At 40.6% G+C, this 18,113-nt stretch overlaps 1 protein-coding gene across 7 annotated transcripts in view; it reads left to right on the forward strand.

The window, feature by feature from the left end:
• Positions 1-18,113, forward strand: part of KANSL1 (KAT8 regulatory NSL complex subunit 1) — a 191,920-nt gene that overhangs the window by 153,515 nt on the left and 20,292 nt on the right. For all 7 annotated transcript variants that reach the window (XM_030799940.1, XM_030799942.1, XM_030799944.1 and 4 more), the window contains 3 exons: positions 355-473; positions 1,293-1,488; positions 17,709-17,880. In XM_030799940.1, coding sequence (XP_030655800.1) covers positions 355-473; positions 1,293-1,488; positions 17,709-17,880 — 487 coding nt within the window. The remainder of the gene's footprint in view (positions 1-354; positions 474-1,292; positions 1,489-17,708; positions 17,881-18,113) is intronic.

The following is an 18,113-nucleotide window of genomic DNA, read 5'->3' on the forward strand; positions in this document are numbered from 1 at the left end:
AAAAGCTAACGTCATATTCTCCTTCCCTCTGTCAGCGTCTCTCTACGTCTCTCTTTCTCTCTCTCTCTTTTTAATTAGAGATGAGGTCTCGCTATGTTGCCCAGGCTGGTCTCAAAACTCCTGGTCTCAAGCGATCCTCCTGCCTTGGCCTCCCAAAGTGCTGCAATTATAGTTGCGAGCCACCATACCTGACCACTGATTCTCTTACTTTCTTTTTCCTCAGTCATTCAAGTTTTGTTTTTCAAATTGATCATCAGAAGTTTTAGGTGCTTTGTGCAAATGAAGTGGCGGTGCTTTTCAGGCAGGGGTGCTGTTGGGTACATGTTAATTTTTTTTTTCCTTTTTCTTACCTAGATTGAGTCTGTTTCTCAGCCATTGGAAAACCATGGTGCCCCTATTATTGGTCATATTTCAGAGTCACTGTCTACCAAATCATGTGGAGCACTCAGACCTGTCAATGGAGTTATTAACACGTAAGTTTTAGCTCTTCTACTTCCTACACTTAGTAGACTTGTAAAGGTGTTTTGGAGCTCTTAGTTCTCTTTAGCCAGGACTGACCCTGGTTTAAAGAAGCGGAGGCCTTATCAGTTAGTAACATTTTTAATCTTCACTGTATAATGAAGCAGTGCATTTTAATTAATTGTGTATTTTCCTTTTACCTACTAAAATGGAGTGGGCATGGAGTAAAATAAAAGACACTACAGTTACTGTGAATTATTATTGTTTTAATCTTGCAGAAATTCCTCAGAAGTGTTTATATTAACCCTCTCTGCTCTAGGACAGATTAGATCTCCAAGGGCTATGTTTGTAAATCTGTATTTATGAAGATTCAAGGGAGAAAACAGAAGATTCAGGGAGATCCTGTACAAGTGAATGATGTGTACAACACCCTTAAAATTCAGGTTTCATAGAACTGATTCTAAGGAAGCCCATTAACATTTGCAGAATTCATCATTTTCTAACCAATTGTAGTTCTCTAGACTTTATTTACTCATATGTTTGATGTAGAGGAGAACTCAGTCACTAGAACTTGAGTTTATTTACTGACTTTTTTATCTTTCAGACATGATGTAGTTAATGTGCACCAAGAACCTTACAAAAATAAGCACACACAGGTAGATTAGCAGACATCAAGAGGAGACCTGCTTCTGCTCTAGAATGCTGCTTTGTGTCTGAACGTTAGCAAATAGAGTTTGAACCAGTATAAGAGGCATTGTTTCTTTGTGTTTTCTTGTTGTTGTTTGTTTGTTTCTTTGTGTGTTCTGAGAATATTCTTCCTTCCCCTTGTATAGTCTTCAGCCTGTCTTGGCAGACCACATTCCAGGTGACAGCTCTGATGCTGAGGAACAATTACATAAGAAGCAACGACTGAATCTTGTCTCTTCGTCATCTGATGGCACCTGTGTGGCAGCCCGGACACGTCCTGTACTGAGCTGTAAGAAACGGAGGCTTGTTCGACCCAACAGCATCGTTCCTCTTTCCAAGAAGGTCGGTACAGATGAGAGTTGGTCATTGTCAAGCAGTGAGCCAGATGCTCAGATAGTCTCTTGCCAACTTTAGTGTTTTCTAAACTTGGCTAACCACCACGGTCTTCTGGGGAGCTTTATAAAATACTAGCTTCCTGGGCCCTGTTTGCTCTGGAGTTGGGTGTTGGAATCTTATTTTCAGAAAACACAAAGCTCCTAGGTGACTCTGCAGCTAGTTTTGAAAACCATTGTCTTGAGCTTTTTAATAGAAATGGGAGAGATTGAAAGTTTTAAGTACTGCCATTAACAGTACTGCCTCTCACCTTCACTGTTATCACTGAAAATGGCAGTACAGAATCCTTTGCCCTAAAAAAGAATCTTGGCCATGTGCAGTGGCTCAGGCTTATAATCCCAACACTTTGGGAGGCCAAGGTGGGAGGATTGCTTGAGCCTAGGAATTGAATACCAGCCTGGGCAATATAGTGAGACCTTCATCTCTACAAAGTATTTAAAAATTAAGCATGGTGGTGCACACCTGTAGTCCAGCTACTCAGGAGGCTGAGGCAGGAGGATTGCTTGAACCCATAAGGTTGAGGCTGCTTTGAGCTGTATTTGTGCCACTGTACTTAAGCTTGAGTGACAGAGTGAGGCCCTGCCTGAGAAAAAAAGGAATCTTCACTAAAGTTTTTAAATTGATATTACTTAAAAAAAGTTTGTCTTCACAAAGGAAATGGAGATTAATTCACAACTCCAGGGAATTTTAGATTGCTGACTCTTCAAATAGCAGTTGGCTTTATTCCAAAACTAATGAAATAATAATATTCCAGTAAAATTGGTACTATGCAGGAATTAAGAGCATTATCTTTGAAGATGATAAACTTGGGTTTGAATCATGGTACTACCACTTAGTAGTTTGGTAACTTGGTGCATGTTAACCACCCTGACTTCCACTCCTCTCCAAAGCCTCAGAGATCTCATAGGGTTGTTTGAGGATTAAATGAAATATATGTAACATGCTTATTGAGATGTCTGGTTGATAAGTTCCTAGTACAAAGTGGCTGTTACTATTACCACTTTTTTTGTTGTTCATTCATTCTTTCAACAAATATTTATTGGCTTCCTGCAACAAGCTAAATCTGTGTAGTCACTGGGTATACAACACTAAACAAAACAGACAAAAGTGCTTACCCTATGAAATATTCTAGTTGTTAGAGAAAGAAAATAACAAATGAACTCTGCAGTGTGTCCTATAGCATTAAATCTTGGAGAGAGGCTAGGCACAGTGGCTCATACCTGTAATCCTGGCACTTTGGGAGGCTGAGGGAGCAGGATCACTTGAGTTCAGGAGTTTGAGACCAGTCTGGGCAACATAGTGAGACCCCATGTCTTAAAAAAAAAAAAAGCCTGCTGTGGTGGCGAGCGCATGTAGTCCATCTGCTCAGGAGGCTGCGGTGGGAGGATCATTTGAGCCCACCAGGTTGATGCTGCAGTGAGCCATGGTTGTGCCACTGCACTCCAGCCTGGGCGACAGAGTGAGTGAGACTCTGTCTTTAAAAAAAAAAAAAAAAAAATCCTGGAGAGAGAAATGCAATAGAGGAGGGAATAGAGAGTGCTGGAGAGCTCATATAAAGAAGAGGTATATGGATTAGCCCTTTGATGTATTCCAGAGCTTAGGTATTCCTCCTCATTCCTGTGAAAGATGAGGAAAGGATTGGGAAGGGAGTGACCAATAAAGTAGAAGAAAAACCAAGAGTGTGTGGTATATGAAAGGCAAGGGGAGAAAGTGTTTTGGAGGAGGAGGAGGGGTTGTCTGTGTCAGTTGTTACAGACAGGATCAGTAAGATGAAGGCTGAGAATTGAGACCATTGAATTTAGTGGGACGGGGTTGTTGCAGACATTGGTGAGCAGTTTTGGTAGAGGGAAAAAGGTGAATGAAAGCATGGTTGGAGTGGTTTCAGGAGAGAAGGCCACAGAAGGAATTGAAGGAACCATTGTAGATAACACTTTCAAAGAATGTTGCTGTAAAAGAGAGCAGAGAATGGATTTTTTTCTTAAGAGAGCCACTAGCAACATATTTGCTAATGACAAATAAGGGAGATGAGAGAATTGCTGGAACAATTAGTATTTGCATGGTGAATTTTCAGTACTTTCCTTGTTTTATTCTAGTATGCAGTTGTACTGTGTAAGTTTGCCATGTTCTCTTTAAAGAATTGTTAGAATTGACTGTCAGGCGATACCATTTCTTCCTGTCTATTTCTCAGACTCTACCTGAAATATCAAGATAGCAGAAATAGAAAAGAATAGAGTATTTGGCAGGGTTTTCATATTGACATTCCAGTCTCTCTTTTTTTTTTTTTTTTGACTAATAGTCGTATATCTCTAAAAGATTTTCAGAGGAGTTGATAACAGGAATGTCAGAAAACAGTATATTACTGTCAAGTGTAGGAAAGTAGCTTTTTGTCAACTCCTTGATGAATTTAACACAGAATGCTTTTACATAAAAAAATAAAAAATAAAAAAAAACACCACCTCATGAAAATAAAGCACGCTTCCTCTGTTTTGGCAGTTTACCAGCCACTATGGCATGACATCTAGGAGTCGTATAAAAATTTTCTGAAGTATGTGGTGGCCTCCTGGATTTTGTTCTTTAATATGTGAAGTAGCCAACCTTCTTTTGATCCATGCCTAAGAACGAATGTAGTTTTGAATGTACATCTAAAATTATAAAAGGTAGCTTAGGCAAGAGGCATAAAACTGAATATCCTTTTGTTCCAATGCCAGTTTCTAAAACAGAATTATCCTGACACAAAAGTAAGCTGCATGAAAAATAAGACAGAGAAATTAGTTGACTTTGGGGAATATACCATGTACTAGATCTAGCAAGAAAGCTGGAGTTCTTCCAGAGTTGGAGACACACCCCATTCCTTCTGTCTAGGTTGCTTTCTGTGTCTCACATGGCTCCTCACTCATGACATGACCTCAGTGGTATTTGCTGATGAGCAAGCATCTTGTCTTCTGTCATCTTGAATTGCTCGGTTTTCCAGGCAGATTTATTCAACAGCATTTTTGAATGCCCACCGTATTATTCAGAGCAGCCAGGTTGCATTGGTAAGGAAAACAAAGCCCTTACCTTCATGGAGCTTACTTTCTAATGACAGCAAAGAAGTTAACAGGTAAATTATGTTCTAATACTGTTAGATGACAGTGAGTTCACTTTATTGTGAGTACAGAGTACAGAACACACAAAACAAGTGATTAATATTTTTTCCTTACCTGCATCTTAAATGATCTCTACTGCATTCCAGAACCAAATAAAACATACTTGAGGGAACTCACTGAGGATTTTTTTTGTTTTGTTTTTTCTTTGAGATGGAGTCTTGCTCTGTTGCTCAGGCTGGAGTGCAATGGCGCGATCTCGGCTCACTGCAACCTCCTCCTCCCGGGTTCAAGCGATTCTCCTGCCTCATTCTCCCGAGTAGCTGGGGTTACAGGCATATGCCACCACGCCCAGCTATTTTTTGTATTTTTAGTGGAGATGAGGTTCCACCATGTTGGCCAGACTGGTCTCGAACTCCTGACCTCAAGTGATCCACCCTCCTCGGCCTCCCAAAGTGCTGGGATTACAAGCATCAGCCACTGCACCCGGCCCAATTACTGTGGGTTTTGGTTTTTTTTTTTTTTTTTGACGGAGTCTCCCTGTTTTGCTCAGGCTGGAGTGCAGTGGCGTGATCTCGGCTCACTGCAACCTCCGCCTCCCAGGTTCAATCAATTATCCTGCCTCAGCCTCCCAAGTAGCTGAGATTACAGACAGTCATGCACCACCGCAGTTGGCTAATTGTTGTATTTTTAGTAGACACAGGATTTCACCATGTTGGACAGGCTGGTCTCAAACTCCTGACCTCAGGTGATTCTCCTGCCTCGGCCTCCCAAAATGCTGGGATTACAGGCGTGAGCCACTGCACCCAGCCCAATTACTGTGTTTTTAAAGGGCTGTCAGCTTAGTTGAATTATGGCTGGAATATGTCTTAAAATTGAGATGCACATTTAGTGCGGTAACTCTTTTGCCCTTAAAAAGGCTAGCCAGGCATGGTGGCTCATGCCTGTAATCCCAGAACTTTGGGAGGCCAAGGTGGGCAGATCACGAGGTCAGGAGATCAAGACCACCCTGGCCAACATGATGAAACCCCATCTCTACTAAAAATACAAAAATTAGCTGGGCGCGGTGGCACATGCCTGTAATCCCAGCTACTCGAGAGGCTGAGGCAGGAGAATCGCTTGAACCAAGAAGTCAGAGGTTGCAGTGAGCTGAGATCTCGCCACAGCACTCCAGCCTGGCGACAGAGCGAGAGTCCGTCTAAAAAAAAAAAGGCTGTTGTTATATCACTTGTACTTCTTAAAATCAGTGACTAAAACAAAGAGTTCAGTAAGTTAAACTTGTTGGGAATAAACAGAAATGAGATCTATCAGTAAATAATAGGAAGCCTTGAATGCCCAAACTGATGATTTGGGTTTCAGTCTATAAGTGTTAATGTTTTGAGCAGAGAAGTGTTGTAAGGTATTTTGGGGGAGGTAAATCTGTAACTTTTTTTTTTTTTTTTTTTTTTTTTTTTTTTTTTTTTTTTTTTTGAGTCGGAGTCTTGCTCTGTCACCCAGGCTGGAGTGCAATGGCACAATCTCAGCTTACTGCAGCCTCTGCCTCCTGGGTTCAAGCAATTTTCCTGCCTCAGCCTCCTGAGTAGCTGGGATTACAGGCACCCACGATGACGCCTGGCTAATATTTGTATTTTTAGTAGAGACGAGGTTTCACCACGTTGGCCAGGCTGGTCTCGAACTCCTGACTTCAGCTTATCCATCCGCCTCGGCCTCCCAAAGTGCTGGGATTACAGGCGTGAGCTACCGCACCCGGCCAATCTGTAACTATTATGTTTGGGATGGATTGGCACAAGAGACTGGAGGTGGAAAGACAGACTAATAGTAGTAATCCTGGAGGAGATAATAGTCTAAGGCCTCTACAACTCTGAATGTGGAATATTTTAAATGTAATCTAAGGAATAACCACTAGGGTCTGGTAAGTGAATATCATAGTAAGGCTCATGGAGAACATGGAGTACTTCCTAAATCATAATTTTATTATAAAATGACGGAATTACTAGTTGTAATTACTAAACAGCCTATATTGCTATTTATTGTGTGTTTCATCACTTTAGGGGTCTAGTATGGTGGATGTTAGTAATTATCTAAGTGAATGAAGAAGCACTCCAGTGGAAAGTTCTTATATGCCATTATGTTCTTTTCCTGGCCCAGTGCCTAAGTGAAGTAGGTGTTTATAACTTAACCTAAACGTACTAAGATTTCAGATTAATAAAGTTATTTCAATAAAATTGGTACCAGCCAATTTTCAAATAGGGTTGCTTTTTATTTTTTAAGTAAAATTATGTTTATAATTAAACCATAAGAAAAATAGTATTTTTTTAAAAAAAGGAATGTAGTTTTATTAATAATTTACTGCATTGTTCTCATTCTCAATTTACTGTGGACCATTAGAAACTCGTGTGTAGTCTGGCAGCGGAAACCATCAGTGTTTGGAAATGAATGGTTGAAAAGGCTGGGTTTTTTTGTACTAATAACCAGTAGAATAGGTAATAGCTACATTTATTACTAACATACCCTTGAAATTTTTATTGCCCTTTATAGCATTTCTTTTCAATTTTTTTAAAAGTAGCAATTTCGTAACTAATTGGCAATGTACTGGCATCATTTTTAGAATTTTGTAGTCCGTGTTATCATAGGGGGATTGCTCTGGGCTAAATTTTAAAGCTGGCTTCCATAGAATTCCGAGTAGTCCTCCTCTTCTTCCCATTGTATCACACTTGAAGAGTGGCATTTTTGTACAGGGCATTCTCCTATGACTATGACCAGGTTTCGTGTAGACATCAGGGTAAATAAAGGTGTTAATATATAATTCTAGGCCTCCTAGTTTTGATTCCACCTATTTAAATCCAGTTTCATGACACCATGGTTGAGGACTAATGAACTAGAATATGAATCAGTATTAAAAGTTAATAATTTGATATGTTCTTCCTTGACAGAGTGCAATAGACCTTGGAGGCCCAACCAACTTTTTCATGCTAGTTAGACATTTGGAAGGGAGCAATCGTGCCATGTAGAAAATTGTACCTTAGGACATAAAGCTACTAAAAGAATACTCAGAAATCACTCTGTGCTTGGAACAGTTACCTCTAAACTGTTATTAGGGTGATTTATATATACATTATAAAACACATACAAAATAAATTTTGAAAGACTGAGATAAAATAGAAGCTTACACGTTTTGTTTCTTCACTCTGATGGATCTTCAAGAGCCAGTTGTGGGATACGCTTGATTGTGATAGAGTTGCCAAACCTATGAAAATCTTTCCAAATGTTAACAGTGGATGAGTTAGATAACAAATATCAAATGCAAAGCAAAAGCAAATGATTATAACCTGTCCTTGAACCAAAAGAATTTTTTTAGTGTTTTGGACGAATATGCTATGATTAACAGAAAATGGTGAATAGAGTTTTACTTTGGTATTAATTCCTTCATAAGTATTAAATTGAGTATTTCTTGGGAGTTCCTTCAAAGAGAATTGATAGCATTACAGTATTAATTAAGGGAACACAGGAATTTCTTCATGTGTCAAGTATTTTATCTCTATTTTACTATTTTATTGAGATGGAGGTCTCACTGTGTTGCACAGGCTGATTTGTTGTTGTTGTTGTTTGTTTTTTGTTTTTTGTTTTTTGTCCCCCTCCCCTCCCCCAAGATGGAGTCTCGCTCTGTCGCCAGGCTGGAGTGCAGTGGTGCAGTCTCTTCAACTCAAAAAAAAAAAAAAAAAAAAAAAAAGCCAGCTGTGGTGGCAGCTACACAGGTGGCTGAGGCAGGAGAATGGTTTGAATCTGGGAGGCAGAGGTTGCAGTGAGTCAAGATCAAGCTACTGCACTCCAGTCTGGGCAGCAGAGCTAGACTCTGTCTCAAAAAGATAACAATCTGTTTCTTTCTCTTAGTTCCAGCTGAGAACATATGTTGATCAGTTTCCTTTTCTCTCTTTTTTTTTTTTTTTTTGAGTCAGAGCCTCGCCTCGCTCTGTCACCCGGGCTGAAGTGCAAATGGCATGATCTTGGCTCACTGCAATGTCTGCCTCCTGGGTTCATATGATTCTCCTTCCTGCCTCAGCCTCCCAAGTAGCTGGGACTGCAGGCGCATGCTACCATGCCCAGCTAATTTTTGTATTTTTAGTAGAGACGGGGTTTCACCATGTTGGCCAGGCTGGTTTCAAACTCCTGACCTTAGGTGATCTGCCCACCTCAGCCTCCCAAAGTGCTGGGATTACAGGTGTGAGCCACTGTGCCCAGCCTCCTTTCCTCCTCTTAGCATATCCTGAGATCTAATTCTAGTCTCCTCACGAGACTGCCAGAAGCATCTCTGTCCTTTTCAGAGACTTTCCACTTAGCTTTGTAGCCTCCTACCATTCACAGCTTCAGTGTTTTCTTTGGGAGAGTGAGTACTTGGAAATGTGTCATGCTTAGTTCCCTGTCCTCTCTTTTTATTGATAATTTGACATTTCAAGTCTCTAGTGTTATCCATTCAGCCCTACAAGACCACCAAAAGCTCTGCTCTTTTTTCTTTTCTTTTCTTTTCTATTTTCTTTTCTTTTCTTTTTTTTTCGAGATGGAGTCTCGCTCTGTTGCCCAGGCTGGAGTGCAGTGGCACATCCTTGGCTCACTGAAACCTCCATCTCCCATGTTCAAGCGATTCTCCTGCCTCTGCAAGTAGCTGAGATACACGTGCCACCATGCCTAGCTAATTTTTGTGTTTTTAGTAGAGACGGGTTTTTTGCCATGTTGGCCAGGTTCTTTTCCTCTCTGGAATCTTAGCTTTCAATATTGTCATTATGTCAGCGTTTTTCTTATGTTTTGAGAGAGAGAGAGAGAGAGAGAGAGTGTGTGTGTGTGTGTGTGTGTGTGTGTGTGTGTGTGTGTGTGTGTGTGTGTGTTTTAAATCTGGCTTTTCCAGTTACTGAGAGTATTGGTTTGATATAAGCTATTCATACTAGGTGATTTATTTGTTGAGAAAACTTCATTTATCCGATACCTTAGTTTCCCACAGCCTACTTTCTTTTAAAAATTTTATCCCTGTAGCATTATTTTCTTGCCTCTTGGCATATCTAACAATGTTTTATTTATGTTTTAAGCTGAAAATCCAATTAATAATTTTCCCTGCTTGTAGCATGTGGATTGTGCCATCTTCCTTTAAAGAGGCTTTGTTTTGCTGGCAGGTAAATTCCTTGTCATTTTTTAGGTCAGGTGAGGAGTTGGCCACCTTAGTAGTTTGGCTCCACAACTAAAGCAGGATCTTCTGTCTTGAATTCTCTATGCAACTTTGGCTGGTCACAGTTTAAAAGCCTCTCAGGCTTGTGTTAGCTGTGGAAACCATTTCAGATCACAGCTGCCTAGTTGCTCTTGCCTGGCTTGATAGTTTCACCCTTTACATGCACCTTTTAATATTTAGCAAACACTCAGAGGGATCTAATGAAGATTTCTAGGGCTCTTTTTTCTGTAAAGCTTCCTCCTCTCAAGAATTCTGCCTTGCAATTTTCAGTTTCCTTAGTCTCTTAATTCTGGTCTAGTGAGAATTTGCTTCCTCAACTCAGTGAAGCTATTATACTCTGCTTCAGATCCTCTCCCTGCCCTGCAGTCTAGAATGTACTTCCAGGCAGAAAACCAGGGCAGTCTTAGAGACCACCCCATTTGTTTCTCAGTGTTATACTGCCTGTTGTCCAGTTTTCTGGTTTATGACTGAAAGGTAAATCTGATCACTATTACTCTGCTAGAAGCAGAAGTCCTGTGGTGTCACTGTTTTCTTTTCCAAATTTTGTTATGAAATTATTCAGATACGAAGTTGAATGAATTTTACAGTGAACACCGATGTAGCTACTCCCTAGATTCTACCACTAACATTTTAGCATACAATCATCTTTCCATTTATTAATCCATCTTATTTTTAGTGCATTTAAAAAACACTGATATTTTTCTGTCCCTTGTGTTTCTTGAAAACTAGTAGAAACTTGAATAAGTCCAGTTTTAGTTTTGTGAGAAAACACAGGGTGGCCTTATTATGCTTGTATCGGAAGACACGTAATGACTAAACTGTTTGTTATCAACCACTGGACTCATTGTTAAATTGGAAGTTGAAGAATGGTGATATTCTACTTGTATCATTTCTGTTTTTCTTTTATTAGCTAGAATATGTTTATAAGGGGAAAACTGTCCTTTTCAACTATTTGTTTACCCTGAGGTACAGTTTGTACAGAAGAAAGCATGATTTGGTTTTTTTTATTTACCAATTTTCAAAATAACAAATTAGTTTTCTACTATCCTCTAAGGACAGTCACTGAAGTTTTTCATGAAGGGGCTGTGAGTCATTGATTGAAACATATTTGAGGTATTTCAAGCCATTGTAGTCTTTTCTTTATGATGCTAACGTTATCTGATCTTTGGTAGTGGAAGCTCTCTTCAGGCTTGTTCTTGAGTCCTTTTGCTTTGACTGCAGTAGTCTTTGAGAGCTTTGTTCTCACTATTCATTTTTTTGTTTTCATTTTTTACTGAGTCCTATGTTTACTGTGACTCACTACTAATATTTAATGGGAGCCTGTGCTTTGAATTTTTCTAGAAGGGATGACCGTAATTTGAACCTCATGGTTCTCAATTATTTTGTCCTCACAGGAGACATTTGGCAATGTCTGTAGTAATTGTTGATTTTCACAAATTGGGGGAGTAGGGAGGCACATGCACCATGAGGACAGAGATGCTGCTAGATATCTACAGTGCACAAGACTGTCCCCCACAACAAAGAAGTGCCAGCTGTTGAGAAATCATGCGGTATACTAATTTAGCTAACATTTGTGTAATGTTTTAACAGTTACAGAGTCATTTGATCTTTCCTACAATCCCATGAAATTGGTATTATCAGTCCTTTTTAACAAGTGAGAAAATTTAAGGATGTCATGTGACTTATCAGTGATCATATTATATAGTGTTAAGCTAGAATTTTGAAATCAAGATCTTTGATGGTATATGTTCTATCAAGTTCTCTCCTTAAATATAAATAGCTATACTTACAGTTTTACAAAAGTGATTAAGAGTCGAGAGCCAGACACTATTGTGAGTTATTTATCTTTAAAACAACTCTATCAGGTACTCTCCTGTTAGTAAAGATGAAGACACAGTAACTTGTCTAAGGTCACACAGCTGGTAAGTGGCAGAGTCAAGGTTCAGACCCAGGCAGTCTGGCTCCATAGCTCATACTGTTAACCACTATATATTTCTTAACAATTTTTTTTTTTAGATTTGAGTATATTTGTTTTTATATTTAAATCTTTATTTGGGGCCAGGCACGGTGGCTCACACTTGTTATTCCGCACTTTGGGAGGCCAAGGTGGGTGGATTACCTGAGGTCAGGAGTTTGAGACCAACCTTGCCAGCATGGCAAAACCCTGTCTCTACTAAAAATACAAAAATTAGCCAGGCTTGGTGGCGGGCGCCTGTAATCCCACCTACTCGGGAGGCTAAGGCAGGAGAATCACTTGAACCTGGAGATGGAGGTTGCAGTGAGCCGAGATCGCACCATTGCACTCTAGCCTGGGCAACGGAGCGAGACTCTGTATCAAAAAAATAAAAATGAAAATGAATAAATCTTTATTTAGAATTAATTTTGGTGTGAGGCAGAAATCCAGCCGTTTTCTTCTGTATGACCTCTTGGTTTTCCTGATTCATTTATTGAAAAAGTAATATTTCCTTTTTTTTTTTTTAAACTGATTTAAAAGTATTATTTAGTTAAACAATAAACTCATATATACTTTGGTCAATTTTTGTTTTTATTTAATTTTTCTGTTTCTTAACTAAGGGCAGATTATTTTAATTACTGTAACTGTAAAACATGTAATAGGCCAGATCACTCCCATGTATTTTTGCTTATCAGAAATTTTGGGGAATGGTTCCTCACATTCTTTCAGTTGTATCTTTTAGATTATTTGTTTAAATCCCCTTTGCCTTGTCTCCCCTCTCCCCTCAAGTCTATTAAGATTCTGCATTAATTTGTAGAATATCAGTATCTTTAAACTTTGTGCTTAAGTTTCTTGTTAAACTTATTCCAGGGCATTTTTCGTTGTTACAGTCAAAAATATAATCTTTTTTCACTTTTTTTTTTTTTTTTTTTTGAGAGGGAGTTTTGCTCTTGTCGCCCAGGCTGGAGTGCAATGGTGCGATCTCAGCTCACTGCAACCTCCACCTCCTGGGTTCAAGCGATTCTTCTGCCTCAGCCTCCGGAGTAGCTGGGATTACAGGCGCCCGCCACCACGCCCGGCTAATTTTTTGTATTTTTAGTAGAGACGAGGTTTCACCATGTTGGTCAGGCTGGTCTTGAACTCCTAACCTCAGGTGATCCACCTGCCTTGGCCTCCCAAAGTGCTGGGAATACAGGCGTGAGCCACCGCGCCTGGCCTTTCACTTGTGTTTCTAAATAAAAGTTACTTTGGGCCGGACACGGTGGCTCACGTCTGTAATCCAGCACTTTGGAAAGCTGTGGCAGGCGGATCACGAGGTCACCATCCTGGCTAACACGGTGAAACCCCGTCCCTACTAAAAATACAAACATTAGCCAGGTGTTGTGGCGGACGCCTGTAGTCCCAGCTACTCGGGAGGCTGTGACAGAATGGCGTGAACCTGGGAGGCGGAGCTTGCAGTGAGCTGAGATCTCACCACTGCATTCCAGCCTGGGTGACAGAGCGAGACTCCGCCTCAAAAAAAAAAAAGTTACTTTGCATACTGACATTTAAAGAAAAAGACATGATGTGAGAGAATGACCTTGGAATTAGTGGTTGAAGAGCCAAGTGCAGAGGCCTGTGATCTGGAAGGTTGCCTGCTATCTTGGAGAAATATATCAAGGAAATCAGAGTAACTGGTAGTGTCAGCTAGGAGAGTAACAAAAAAATGAGGTGAAGTCAGAGAGAGGGGATAGAGGCGACAAATACTGTAGGACCTTGTGGGAGCCATGCAAGAAGTTTGGTTTCTATTCCTCGTGAGGTGAGAAGTCATTTGGAAGATTATGAGGTTGGTATGATGTGATTGAGATTTTAAAACAAGATTTACACTGATTACTGTGTTGATTGATTTGGAAGTAAGAGCCAGTAGGAGGAGGATCAGTTAGGGGGCTTGAAGAAACCCATTTGAGAAAAGATAGTGACTTGGACCAGATTGAGTGTAGTTGAGGTGGTATGAAGTGGTTGGATTCTGCCAATAGGATTTCATGATTGGGGCCGGTCACGGTGGCTCACGCCTGTAATCCCAGCACTTGGGAAGCTGATATGGGTGGATCATCTGAGGTCAGGAGTTTGAGACCAGCCTGGCCAACATGGTGAAACCCTGTCTCTACTAAAGATACAAAAAATTAGCTGGGTGTGGTGGTGCACGCCTGCAATCCCAGCTACTCTGCAGGCTAAGGCAGAAGAATCTCTTTAGCCCAGGAAATCCTTGTTTTTTTTTTTCTTTTAAGAGACTGACTCACTCTGTGTTCCACGCTGGAATACAGTGGACATGATCACTATAGCTCCTTACTCCTGGGCTCAAGTGAGCCGCCTCAGCCTCCCAAATAGCTAGGGCTACACGTGCATATCACCTGTTGTGATATTTTTAAAAATTTGTTTTCTTATTGTAAAACACAATATTGTGTGTGTTCTTGTTGTTTTTAACTTAAATGAATTCGTGCAGATGATTTGGCATCTTGTTTCAGTGAAAGAGTATGCGCGTGTACACAAGTTTGTCTGCAGGATAGATTCTTGGTGTGGATTTGTGCAACATGGATATGAATTCAAGTTTTCTTTCAAAAATTTTCCAAAATGGCCAGGCACGGTGGCTCACTCTTGTAATCCCAGCACTTTGGGAGGCCGAAGCGGGCGGATCACAAGGTCAGGAGATGGAGACCACGGTGAAACCCCGTCTCTACTAAAAAAATACAAAAAATTAGCCGGGCATGGTGGCGGGCGCCTGTAGTCCCAGCTACTCGGAGAGGCTGAGGCAGGAGAATGGCATGAACCCAGGAGGCGGAGTTTGCAGTGAGCCGAGATTGCGCCACTGCACTCCAGCCTGGGTGACAGAGCAAGACTCTGTCTCAAAAAAAAAAAATTTCCAAAATGTTTCCTTTAATAGGTATTAAATATATTTTTGACCGGGTGTGGTGGCTCATGCCTATAATCCCAGCATTTGGGAGGCCGAGGCGGGCGGATCACGAGGTCAGGAGAATCGAGACCATCCTGGCTAACAATGGTGAAACCCTGTCTCTACTAAAAAAAATACAAAAAAATTAGCCGGGCATGGTGGCGGGTGCCTGTAGTCCCAGCTACTTGGGAGGCTGAGGCAGGAAAATGGCGTGAACCTGGAAGGCAGACTCGCACCACTGCACTCCAGCCTGGGTGACAGAGCAAGACTCATCTCAAAAAAAATAAATAAATATTAAATATATTTTTATTTACTCCTCGGGTTTTATTAGTACTTTACAGTTTTTAATTTAAAAATGAGATTACTGTTTAAGTTACATGTGTACACATTACCCTTTTGTCAAGTTATAAGTAGGATTTCTACCCTTTATTTTATTTTTTTAAATTTTTAAATTTTTTTGGAGGCGGAGTTTTGCTCTCGTTGCCCAGGCTGGAGTGCAGTGGTGCAATCTTGGCTCACTGCAACCTCTGCCTCCCAAGTTCAAGTGATTCTCTTACCAGCCTCTCGAGTAGCTGGGATTACAGGTGCCCACCACCACGCCCAGTTTTTTGTATTTTTAGTAGAGACGGAGTTTCACCATGTTGGCCAGGCTGGTCTTGAACTCCTGACATCAGGTTATCCACCTACCTTGGCTTCCCAAAGTGCTGGGATTACAGGCGTGAGCCACCATGCCTAGCCCTTTTTTTTTTTTTTTTTTTTTTAATTTTTTTGAGACAGGATCTTACTCTTTTTCCCAGGCTGCAGTGCAGTGGTGCGATCATGGCTCACTATAACCTGAAATCCTGGGCTTAAGTGATTCTTCTCCCTCGGCCTCCTGAGTAGCTGGGACTAAAGACATGCAATACCATGCTGGGCTAAATTTTTTTTTTTTTTTTTTTTTTTTTTAAGAGATGGAGTCTTACTGTGTTGCCCAAGCTAGTCTCAGACTCCTGGCTTCAAGCAGTCCTCTCCCACTTCAGAGTTTTGGGATTACAGTTGTGAGCCACCACGCCTAGCCACATCTATTGAGTTTTTTTGTTGTTGTTTTGTTTTTTTGTTTGTTTGTTTGTTTGTCTTTGGACTTAGTCTCATTCTGTCGCCCAGGCTGGAGTGCAGTGATGTGATCTCGGCTCACTTCAACCTCTGCCTCCCAGATTCAAGCGATTCTCCTGCCTCAGCCTCCCGAGTAGCTGAGATTACAGGCTCCCACCACCATGCCCAGCTGATGTTTCTATTTTCAGTAGAGTCAGGGTTTCACCATATTGGCCAGGCTAGTCTCAAACTCCTGACCTCAAGTGATCCACCCGCCTTGGCCTCCCAATATTGACTTTGACTTAAGTGATACACTCTAGCCATAAAATGTAGTGTTGTTAAATGTTCCATATGGAGAGCTAGTTGATGTCATGGGTCAGTTTCTAGTCTCTCTCTTTTTATTTTTAATTTGCTATACCTACTGGAGTGAGATAATCTCTTTTGAATATTGAAAGTTTCAGTGTAATTTTTGGATCCTAACCAATTTTCCTAAATCCTCCCACTCACCCACTGTGTGATCTCATTTTCATCTCTACCTACTTATTTCTCTTTACCTCAAAATGTCATCCTCTCCAGAAAGCCAGCTCTGATTACATAGATACAGGGATTTTTTTTTTTTTTTCCCAAAACAATACCAGTTAATGTTGTCTACACAAAAGTAGCATGCCTAGTTGGTATCACTCCCTTTCAGTGGCTTCTAGTTCTGTGTGATTTGCCCAGTCTAACCTTTAAAAGACCTTATTTGCGTGCCACCTCTCTATGGTTGCAATAGAATGTCGGGGGAATGTTGATAAAGACCACATTGTTCTTACGTGTATCTTTTTCTTACACAAATCCATAAAAGGCTTTTGAGATGTCTCTGCTGAAAATAAATGGAGCTGTAGTGAATGTTAGAGTTTTTGCTAGTAGAGTTTTGATGCTTTTTGTCTTTGTTCTACTACTGAGCTTGCTCCTAGGATGCCTTCTTATAGTGCCATTCAACATGCAAGTTTCTTCTTCCGGGGCTGTGTGTCCAGGTGACTTTATGAGTTAGGCTTTGGCAAATGCCAGACTTGTTCATCCTAACACTAGGGATCCTGCATTCAGCATGACCTGAAGTTTGCTCAAAGTATAAAATTGTAAATGTTCAGTTTTTTTACAGAATTCAATCTTTTGAAGACTTAAATTAGTTCATATTTAACTCTGGACTTACTTAGAGAGGTTATCAGTTATTCTGCCCACATGTGCACAAAGGAAGTTCAGTGGAAATAATTTCTATCCCTTTGGAATTAATCTAACATGAAGACTATGAAAGTGAGCATTTGCTGTACAAAATGTTATTTCATTACTTAGGTATGAGCTTTGTAACAGTGGATTTTAGGCCAGGTTAAAGAGTAGTTAATAAGTTACTTTTAAGTTACAAGCTTCAAGGAAGCTTGCCACCTGGCTTGAGACCACCTGAAAGTCTTTTGAAGCGGAGGTGTGAAGAGAAGAGGTGTGGTTGGTAATTGAAGGCTCCTAGGTGGATAAATTTGCTGAAGAAAGCATGTCTCACCTGGGAATCAGGAACCAACTGCGTCTTAGCGGACCATCAAGGTCATGAAAGCATGCAGATTTTATAAACTGTTCTCAGAAAGCACAGTTTTAGTATCTTTTTAAACTGTCAGAAGTTTGATACCTAGGTAAGCATTTAGAGCTTCAAGTAGTTAGATTTCATCAATGAAAAGGAAGCAAGTTTCCTTACCCACTTTGAAGGTCAGTGTGTTAGACAAATGGAAATCTTTTAACAAACTAATCAAACATCCTTTTAGTAGTGTCACACAAGTATCTAGAAAGGTCTTCTCAATAACAGATGGGGAGCTAACTTCTCAATAACAAATGGGGAGCTGGCTTTATATCAGATGCTGAATTGTCAGTTTTGTTTGGCTTTTTTCACAGGTTCACCGGAACAGCACAATCCGCCCTGGCTGTGATGTGAATCCCTCCTGTGCACTGTGTGGTTCAGGCAGCATCAACACCATGCCTCCCGAAATTCACTATGAAGCCCCTCTGTTGGAACGTCTTTCCCAGTTGGACTCTTGTGTTCACCCTGTTCTAGCATTTCCAGATGGTAAGAAAGACCACAGACTAGAAAGTCTAATGAAAGAGACTTGAGAGACTTCTAGGTGAAAGAAAATCAGCCAAGGTCCAGTTACAACTCAGATACTTTCAAGGTACAACTTTTGTCAACCAAGTCTTCGCTTAGAATTTTGCAAAAAGACTGCAACAGATCCACCAAACCAGAAGGTGCCACTAAAAGGTTGCAACTTAATATGAGATTTCCTTCTAACTCTTCAAGTAGCT

Source organism: Nomascus leucogenys, chromosome 19 (assembly GCF_006542625.1).
Source record: "Nomascus leucogenys isolate Asia chromosome 19, Asia_NLE_v1, whole genome shotgun sequence".
Classification (NCBI taxonomy): Eukaryota; Metazoa; Chordata; class Mammalia; order Primates; family Hylobatidae; genus Nomascus; species Nomascus leucogenys.